Genomic DNA, 10,058 nt, shown 5'->3' on the forward strand with positions numbered 1-10,058 from the left:
ACGCGTTGCCCAAGAGCGAAACGCAGATCTGCGGGACTTCTATCTCCATGGGTTGTCGGCTTTCCGCTCCTATCACCTAGTCTTTGTGGACGAGTCAGGGTGCGACAAGCGCGCTGGCTTCCGGCGGACTGGATGGTCCCCTTTGGGAGTAACCCCAGTTCAGGTTGCTCGATTCCATCGCGACCGACGGTACCAGGTCTTGCCTGCCTACACGCAAGATGGCATCATCTATTCGCGTGTCTTTCAGGGCACTACCGATAGTGCGGTGTTCGAGAGCTTCATTGAGGAGCTCCTCCCTTTCTGTGGGAGATGGCCAGAGCCGAAGTCCGTAATCATCATGGACAATGCTTCTTTTCATCACTCCGAGCGGATTCAAGAGCTCTGTGCCAAAGCAGGTGTCATAGCCCATTTCCTCCCACCATACTCTCCCGACCTCAATCCGATCGAGGAGAATTTCGCCGAGCTTAAGGCTTTCATCAAGCGACACTATCAGCAGCACGACGGCCTGCCCGAAGCGGACTTCGCCGGCTTTCTGGAGTGGTGTGTCAAGACGGTTGGCGCTCGGAGGTCAAGCGCCAGAGGTCATTTTCGAAACGCCGGCATCTTTATTGAGGAGTCTTGAAGAGGTAGAAGAAAACCCCCATTCTAGAATAATACCTAAAGGACCTCGTACTCATGCGTGTGCTTCAACCCACTTTCCAATATCACGGACGAACCGTCGAGCTACGCCCACCTTGACGCCCTGTTCGATAAAAAAGTCAGGCTCTTGATCTTGGTGCACCTGCTCAAGATCAAGACCATGGTCGAGCGCAACACCGTATGCCTTCCAAAACTCCCTCTTGAGCGTCTCGCTCTCCACTTGCGAGCACTGCCATTCGCAGTACGATCGCACGGCCACATCTCTCGGCCCCGCGATTTCTAAGGCCAAAACAACATTGCAGCAGACAGGAGATGAGGCTGCGAGCGGAGTCGCAGCGCCCGCTGGAGACGCGAGCGGCGAGGAGCCCGGCATTACGTTGGTAATGTTGATCGGCGGGTAATTCCCTGCCGACGGAGAAGTGGTCTTGCGTTGTCGTTCTGCGTGTTGCTGCTCCTCGGCATACAGCTGGTCGCGGATGTCCTCGGGCATGTCACCAGGAATATTAAACACACCGCCTTGCTCTACGTGTCGAATGATGGCCCTAAAATGATGAGATCTCAGCTTGTAATGCTTTTTGCCCGCGCCAACATCGATCCAGCAGTGCGGCCCAAGATTGCACGGCGGTCCAGGACATCGCATCAGGGCGTAGACCCGTCGCCAGATCGACGCCTGACCTGTAGAGCTCTCTTCGGCATCGAGCTGAGCTGCCCGTTCCTGCAGTCTGTCCTGCGTAACAGAGGAGAAGCCACGCTTAGTGCCTCGCTGCACAGCAGTAGAGGACCCAGATTCCAGATAGTTGAAAGATATCTGGATCCTGAGTTCTCTCCCAGCACGGAAAAGATGGCTCCAAGCTTTGAGCTGTCTCTCCACGACAGGCCAGTCAATATCGAGCTCGTCGAATCGCTTGACAAGGTCACGTTGGGAGCGATCTCGCACGGACACGATTACGTTGGTATCATCTATGTTGAACGACTTGTTGGATGGCAGCTTCTTCTTCACCAGCTTATCGAGCTTGTGGTATAGGGTTTTTTCCCAAAAGGCATTCGGTGCAAGGACGAGGTCTGGTTCGCTATCTTTTGACACTACTCTGTTGTTTGCTGTCAACTTCCACTCAATAGAATAATGGATACATGTTGGTGGTTGCTCATCGTAGGTCTCGTTCTCGTCCCATTCAGTCAGCTGTAGCAAGGGAAGTTTGCCATTCAAAGCTGATGTGTGGCTCGGAGTTGGGCTTAGAGAGACTGTCTGAGCATCCTCTACGTCAATTACCACAGGGCTAGCGGTCATGCGTTGAGCGCCTCCGGCATGGCCTACATCTGGAACCGCGTCTATCGCATCGAAGTCTGGCCAGTCATATTCGTCAAACGACATGTCGAACGCTAGCGCAGGTGAAGACATATTGTTGGAAATGCTGGTCGGGGGAGGAGGTGGCTGGGTTGGTGTAGATGCGTCGTCTGCACGCGACGCTGGTCTATCTTCGGGAGTGACCTTGAAGGTGTCAAGTAAGATGACGTTCTAGAAGGTGCCATCAGTTGGCGAAATGACAGGGTTTGCAACTATGATCAGGTGGAAGCGCGGAACATAGATGTTGCGCCTTTGATTAGTGGGGTTAAACGGTGGCTTTCGCCAAGCAGTTGATTTTGGGGTTTCGTTTCAATAGCCTCGCTTCAACCACTGTCGCAAAATATACCTCTCTGAGAAAGCATATGTGCTGTTCAACTACATTGGCAGCAGCGACACAAAATAGGCCCCCGCTTATTCGAATGCTTCAACATTGACTATCACTTGCGATTACTTCGGGTCTGCCCTGAGAACCGGTTACGGCCTAGAAGATCAATACCCAGTCCCGGCTCTTTGTTGGCTCCGCCTCTCCAGTTCCACCGCCCTCGCTGATTCAGATGGCCCCTCATATGGTGATGACACCCGAAAGTTGGAATCTCCACGTGTCCCCGCCCTGCCTTCTGCGCTCGATCGCTTGGAGATTATAACCCTAACTCTCATGAACAAGGGCCATTCAACAAGGACGGATCGGGCCGAACCGAGACACGCCGTCATAGAACCACAGCCTCAAGCCCCGTTCCCACCGTTGAGAACCCTATCATTCAGCCAGTGCCGCCTATCGTGCGAGTACCTTGTCATTAACTGGTCTAGATGGCAGTTGCATCTGGTGCATCTCCAACCCTGTGGTTCGCTTTTATTCATACGAGATCGGCAGTCCGAAAGGCCTCGTGAGTTCCGCAGCAAATACAAAGCTCTGATTTCGTTGGTAGAAGTGGGGGTCATGCGACTCGCAATGCATGGAGCTCTTCTCACCTATTGTCCTACGGCTCCTACGGCTATTGGATTAGAGATGGGTTGCCGTTTTCTGGACACCCTGTTACCCATATCTGCGGCAACCAGCAGCTAATCACGCAAAGGCCAGCACTTAGTGCTTATCTTAGATGACTTTTGGTCCTGCAGGCTGCGACACTGCCACGCCACTCTGACCCCTCACGGCGAGGCTGAGAACATATTTCTCTCTATCTGCACCATAGTGTCCTGACGGTACACAGGAGCTTCCATAAAACGCAAGTTTTCAACAACACGTTATCTGCTACACCTCGCTTGGTCCCGTACTATTACACTGCCAACCTTTTGCTGGCATTCAACACTGAGACTGACGCGACATGGCCAAGTTCGTTCCCGCCCGCGACTTCACCATCGGCTGGATCTGCGCTCTGCCCATCGAGCTGGCAGCCGCATCCGAGATGATGGACGAGGAGTTCGCCGACCTTCCATCGCAACCGACCGATTCCAATCTCTACTCTTTCGGCCGGATCGGCGTCCACAACGTCGTGGCCGCCTGTCTGCCCGCCGGTCAGACGGGTACGAACCAAGCAGCTACGGTCGCTAGCCAGATGAGAAACAGCTTTCCCTCGCTGCGTTTTGGCGTTCTGGTCGGCATTGGCGGTGGCGTTCCGAACCCCGACGACGACGACTTCGACATCCGGCTCGGCGACGTGGTAATCAGCCAGCCGGCAGGGCAGCACGGCGGGGTGATCCAGTATGATTTTGGGAAGACTGGAGCCGAGGGTCGCATCGTTCGCACCGGCAGCCTCAATGCACCACACACGGTCCTCCTCAACGCCTTAGCTAAGCTCCGTGCCAATGACCTTCGGCGCAAGACACAAGTCCTCGAGCATCTGTCTCAGCTCTCTAGTCAGCCAGAGTTTGCGTCGCCGGGCCCTGAGAAAGACACCCTCTACGATGCATCATCGCCGCACATCGGCAGAACTACATGCGCACAATGCCATCCAAAAGACGCAGTGGACAGGGAAGCACGAGCAACGACAAAACCATTCCTCTTTCTTGGCAACATTGCATCTGGGAACCAGGTGATGAAGGACGGACTGACCCGTGACAGGTACAGTCGAGAGTTAGGAGGGGTCTTGTGCTTTGAGATGGAGGCGGCTGGTCTGATGAACAACTTTCCTTGTATTGTCATCCGTGGCATCTGCGACTACGCAGACGCGCACAAGAACAAGCGGTGGCAGCCCTACGCAGCGGCGACGGCAGCAGCATACGCTAAAGAACTACTAAACACCATCCCACCTCTGACGTCCAGTAATCTAAATAGGCCAGAGGATTGTAAGTACAGCACATAGAGTGGATCTAGATTGAAAGCTAAGAGTTTTAAACCTACTAGCTTGTCAGAAACCCCACTTCATCGTTCCATTCGGACGAAATGAAAACTTCGTTGGCAGAGATGCAATCTTGACGCGGCTCCTGGAGCGGATACCTCCGAGTACTAATAAAGACGACTGTCAGAGGACTGCGATTGTGGGCCTTGGGGGGATTGGCAAGACACAGGTCGCGATCGAAGTCGCCTATCGCGTTCGCGATGCACACCCAGACTGCTCCGTTTTCTGGGTTCCGGCTGTAAACACAGTCATGTTTGAAAATGCATATCGTGAAATCGGCCGGGCGCTCAACATCCAAGATATCGAGGATGACCAGGCAGATGTCAAAAGCTTGGTGAAGGCTACATTAGAACGTGATAATTCTAACAGCTGGCTTTTGATCGTCGATAACGCCGACGACACGGAACTGCTATTTACAAGCTCCAAACTAACGAGCTGTCTACCCTCTAGTCGTAAGGGCTCTATCCTGCTTACAACGCGAAACCATCAGGCCGCAGCAAGATTCAGTCGAAGTCTCTCTATGCGCCTAGTAGAGATGGATACCATGGAAGCCACTAATCTCCTATGCAAAGGCTTAGATGAGAGCCAGTTTAGCGACAGTCAAGGTACGACACAATTACTCGAATACCTCGCCTACTTGCCCTTAGCCATACGACAGGCATCGGCTTACATGTCTTCTAACCAAAACGTGACTGTATCCAAATACCTTGGATATTGCATGGCTAGTAACGATAAGCTGGTGAAGCTGTTGAGCAAGGACTTCGATGACCAAGATCGATACGAGGATATTCGGAACCCAGTGGCCACAACTTGGCTGATCTCCTTTGATCACATCTCAAGAGATAACAGACTTGCAGCAAAGTACCTCAGTTACATGTGTTATCTTGCAGAGAAAGATATCCCAAGAGCTCTTCTGCCCCCTGAGGAGGTTGAAATGGAAACAGACGACGAAATAAATGCCGATGAAGCGATAGGCACGCTGATAGCCTACGCCTTCATTCTCCAGCGGGATGCTGCAGATAGGTTTGATATCCATCGACTGGTGCGCTTAGTGATGCAAAACTGGCTAAGGGAGCAAGGGAGGGAAGAACAGCAAGTGACAGAGACAATTTACTGGCTTTGCGAGAGGTTTCCTTGGCCAAAGCACGACAATAGGGAAGTTTGGGTGGCCTACTTGCCGCATGCACAAGCGGCGCTTCAAGTGCAGAATTGGTCTACAGATGCTGAGTTGCTATGTGACCTGCTATCTAGTATAGGGCGAAGTAAGGATCTGCTTGGAAAATACAACGAGGCAGAGCAGATGCATCGACAGGCACTGGAGCTAAGGGAGAAGGTGCTGGGACCAAACCATCCCTCGACACTCATCAGCATGAACAACCTAGCAGAAGTGCTTCAAAGTCAGGGGAAGTACGGCGAGGCAGAGCAGATGCATCGACAGGCACTGGAACTTTATGAGAAGGTGCTGGGACCAGAGAATCCCTCGACACTCATCAGCATGAACAACCTAGCACTCGTGCTTCGAAGTCAGGGGAAGTACGACGAGGCGGAACAGATGCATCGACAGGCACTGGAGCTTAGGGAGAAGGTGCTGGGACCAGAGGATCCCTCGACACTCATCAGCATGAACAACCTAGCACTCGTGCTTCGAAGTCAGGGGAAGTACGACGAGGCGGAACAGATGCATCGACAGGCACTGGAGCTTAGGGAGAAGGTGCTGGGACCAGAGGATCCCTCGACACTCATCAGCATGAACAACCTAGCACTCGTGCTTCGAAGTCAGGGGAAGTACGACGAGGCAGAGCAGATGCACCGGCAAGCACTGGAGCTTTGCGAGAAGGTGCTGGGACCAAACCATCCCTCGACACTCATTAGCATGAACAACCTAGCAGAAGTGCTTCGAAGTCAGGGGAAGTACGGCGAGGCAGAGCAGATGCATCGACAGGCACTGGAGCTTTGCGAGAAGGTGCTGGGACCAGAGAATCCCGTCACACTCACCAGCATGAACAGCCTAGCAGAAGTGCTTCGAAGCCAGGGGAAGTACGGCGAGGCAGAGCAGATGTATCGCGAGACACTGGAGCTGAAGGCGAAGGTGATAGGAATATTTAAGGCTACCTAGTCACTGGTTCATGAACCCGAGAAGACGGACCACAACACCATGGGGTTGATGCGTACTACGCTCTAGAGTCACGCAAGCTGGACCAGTCGTCCAACGCGCGTTCACACTCCTGTCACCATACCTAAACCCCACGGAAAGAACAAGAGGCTCGACTCTCCTCCCGAAATGTTTGCATTAGTCCACCACGCGGTGCTTTGGCGAATATTGACGAGATGCGAAGACCTCTTTCTGTATGGAAGATCCATCGCACTGCTCGCGTCGTACTTCACGTCGTCCACTCAGGCGTGAAGCTGGCGTTACCCGCAGCCCGAAGGTGGCGTCAAGGTGAGAGAAGTATTATCGGACCTCCTCGTGCCCAGAAGATCTCTCTTTGAGATTGGAGTCTTCCCAAACCTTTGGTATGTACTGTAAGCTGAACTAGTATGACGGCGTGTCCGAGTCAGCCCGGGCTCCGGGATATCTGCTGTAGTGCTAGACGCCGCCAGTGCCGCTTCACAAGTAAGCCAATTTCTTTCATAGCTTCTCTAGCTTTGCTTTTATCTCCGCGTTCCCTTTGGTCAGGTTGCGAGAAGCAGACTCGGCCGCATCGCCAAAAGCTTGTGAGATTCATTTGTAGCTCCGCTTCCTAAGCCCATATGAATTGAACACTCACGCAGTGCATCCATGGCCAGTTGCTACCGCGTACGTCGAGACTGGGTTCGACTTCGCTTCTTTTCTGCGTCATGAAACGGGCAGTCTTCGCAGGCTCTTCGGACCATCACACTCGCCATCCGTGTTGTCGAGCTAGGCGAGTTTGTGAGACCACTTGCACGAACACACACTATTGACCATTGCAGCTTCCCACAGCTAGCCAATGCAAGCTCAATTGACAGAGACAATAGTTGCTGTAGGGCTGAAAGGGATCGAGACGCTTTAGGCCGCAGCTGGACAATAATTAAGATTGTAGGATCTCCTCATGGAATTGGGAAATCGGCTTCTCCAACTTTTGTCTTTTTTTCCAAATCTGCTAGTCTAAAATCATGTCTGTTAAAGCCCTTTAGGTCGCCCTCTCGGCGTCGAAACACACCTACTGGCCTTGCATCGATCGCACACTTGGGAATTCAGCAAGTAGTCCTCTGTTTGATTTGATTGACCCGGCGTGTCTGAACCTTCCTACCAATCTCAAAGAATTTCAACAGCGCACCAAGCAAAACTTCATTCACTTTCACGCCGCGTACGTTGTAATAATTACCTTCGGCCTCCTCGCAAACCATTAGCACATGATGCATGGAATGTGGGTTTCGATGAGATTATGGTCACTGCGAAGCATAATGTCTACAACGCTACAGTTCGCGATGATGTGCACAGTGCACGCCGCGTTGTTGGATGCGAAGACGAGACCGCTAGCGAAGCAACCATCATGAAATCGATTGTGGGTTCGATGACGTAGAAGGCGAACATTCCTACCAGTCTGCGTCGTAGCCTAACGTAGCGTCGTCTTTGAGTAGTTGGATGAGTGAGGGAACCCAATGAAAGCCGCGCTCTGAACAACCTGCGATCGGGTTTCCGACTTGCGGGAAAGGCTTGATAGACACCCAACGTGGAAGACGCGGCCCTTCTACTCATACGGGACTCTTTGATGAATCTGCCGTAGCTGACACACTCTTGGAAAGCACCTGGTTTCCTTCGCCTGTCTCCATACGGCGAGGACGGCGAGGAAGATACGGTTATTCTGTCACGCTTATTCCCGTTGCAACTTTCTCCTCCAGATTCTTGATATGTCACGGACTTTTTGGTCTCACACCAAAGCTACTGCGGTCGTTTACTCGGTCGGTCGAGGCATTCAATAGATCAAGCTGGGCTCACTTCGCTTCCGTTCGCTCATCATGATTTCCTTCCCCTTACAGGTACCGTTGTTAATCAGCATCTAACAAGCGGCAGCCTAGGTTGGTTCCGAGTCCATATGGCATCTATGTAGGTTTTTCAATTTCCGACGCGTCTCCTGATCTGACGGCGCTAATCCCCTTTAATTTTCTCCTTTAGTGAGCTTCATGCATACCCGCAGTTGCTGGCATCTTGGTGATACTAAGACTCTACCCTCCCTGGCCTGGCCAGACCAGCCATCCAAGCAGCGCCAGCCCCACCAGATCCTGAGCATATAAGTAGAGTGCATCCCCGAACAGACACGATTCGGTGCTGCCTCTCAGGATATCTACCATATCTTGACTTCTTCGAAGATGATAGAGGTATTCTCGGGGTCGAGGTCCTCATCCCCGTTGGTCATGGATGGGCCAGATGGATGGCAGCCAGGTCTCTTGTCTTCGACCTCTATTACGCAAGAAATGGAATCGGTAATTCCACCCGAGGTGAGATCTCTCTTCCCAGTCACTCCAATGACAATACTAACGGCAGGCCCATCAGACAGAATGGCAAGACGACGAATCCGATCCAGGCCTTGATGACGACCAGTGCTCGACTAAGTCGATGACTGCCGACGTTTTGGACTACGAACATCTACGTGGCAGAAGTTATCACAGTGATATCTTTAGTTCTACTTACTGGTACACGCAGCCGGAAAACACAAGTGACTGAAAACTAACGACTTTGCGCAGGGCCCCAAATGACGAATTGCAGAGTGAGGCGATGGGTCTTTGGTCAGAACAATCAAAATGTGTAACTCAGAGGAGCATAATGGCTAACTTATTTTCGTCAGCCACTCCCTGTTTTGCGAGGCTTCTAATGGAAAGCTCTTCCTCGCCGAGCTTCCAGACAACGCTCAGGTATCGTTGCTCCGGATCAAGCAGCTCAGCAAGTGTGCTCATTACTTCACAGAAAATCTTAGATGTTGGGACTGGGACAGGCGCGTGGGCTATGTATGGTCGTACACATCAAAAGCGTCGAGGAAGTAATGCTGACATTCGTACCTCAGCGAAGTTGGCGAAACTCATCCACACGCCCTCGTGGTTGGAATCGACCTATCACCGATTCAGCCTCAATATGTTCCGCCGAACGTAGAGTTGTCAGTGCAGCCTGCTCCTTGACATCACCAATTGGAATTTGCGAGGGCTCCTTTTTGCATGACAATGCTGACTTCTCTTTCAGCCAAATCGATGACTTCAACGAACCGTGGACATTCAAAGACAATTCTCTCGACTACATCAACATGCGGTTCCTGACTGGATCCGTTCGTGATTGGGAATTTTTAGTGGGTGAAGCCTATCGCTGCCTGAAAGAAGATGGGATTCTGGAAAGTTCGGAGCCATCATTTCTCATCGAGAGCGACGACGGCACGGTGGACCAGAGAAGTGCCTGGAATCAGTGGCACGGAGTCTTCCAAGAATATGGGGCCCAGATTGGACAGACGTTCTCTGTAGTACAAGAGGGCATACAAAGACGGGCTCTGGAAGAGGCACACTTCAGCGACATCCAGGAGTTCGACTACAAGGTATGAATTGCATCACTACCATCGGTGCTTGGAAAGAAGTTTAACATTTGATCTCAGATACCGATCGGGAGTTGGCCAAGAGATGAAGAATACAGATGGCTTGGACGCTGTGCGCAGTCAGCAATAGAAAAAGACGCCTTGGGGTTTCTTCTGCGACCATGTACGTCAGCTGGGTGGGATGTGGGACACATCGAAAAT

The 10,058-nt window shown here is 52.1% G+C and overlaps 3 protein-coding genes across 3 annotated transcripts; 2 read left to right on the forward strand and 1 right to left on the reverse strand.

Annotated features, from left to right (window-relative positions):
* Window positions 1-673: 673 nt before the first annotated feature.
* On the reverse strand, window positions 674-2,038 carry CABS01_16702 (uncharacterized protein; the record flags this gene model as incomplete). Its single annotated transcript, XM_060550032.1, has 1 exon — window positions 674-2,038. The coding sequence occupies one exon, from the start codon at window positions 2,036-2,038 to the stop codon at window positions 674-676; it is 1,365 nt and encodes a 454-aa protein (XP_060404041.1).
* A 1,268-nt stretch (window positions 2,039-3,306) lies between these two features.
* CABS01_16703 (uncharacterized protein) lies at window positions 3,307-6,436 on the forward strand (the record flags this gene model as incomplete). The annotated part of the gene is made up of 2 exons (XM_060550033.1): window positions 3,307-4,267; window positions 4,326-6,436. 2 exons carry the CDS (start codon window positions 3,307-3,309, stop codon window positions 6,434-6,436), a joined length of 3,072 nt encoding a protein of 1,023 aa, XP_060404042.1.
* Window positions 6,437-8,757: 2,321 nt separating this feature from the next.
* On the forward strand, window positions 8,758-9,866 carry CABS01_16704 (uncharacterized protein; the record flags this gene model as incomplete). The annotated part of the gene is made up of 7 exons (XM_060550034.1): window positions 8,758-8,781; window positions 8,837-8,976; window positions 9,028-9,069; window positions 9,129-9,195; window positions 9,248-9,288; window positions 9,345-9,434; window positions 9,518-9,866. 7 exons carry the CDS (start codon window positions 8,758-8,760, stop codon window positions 9,864-9,866), a joined length of 753 nt encoding a protein of 250 aa, XP_060404043.1.
* Between the last annotated feature and the right edge of the window lie 192 nt (window positions 9,867-10,058).

This window comes from Colletotrichum abscissum (assembly GCF_030869225.1).
Source record: "Colletotrichum abscissum strain IMI 504890 chromosome Unknown Scaffold_132.1, whole genome shotgun sequence".
Classification (NCBI taxonomy): Eukaryota; Fungi; Ascomycota; class Sordariomycetes; order Glomerellales; family Glomerellaceae; genus Colletotrichum; species Colletotrichum abscissum.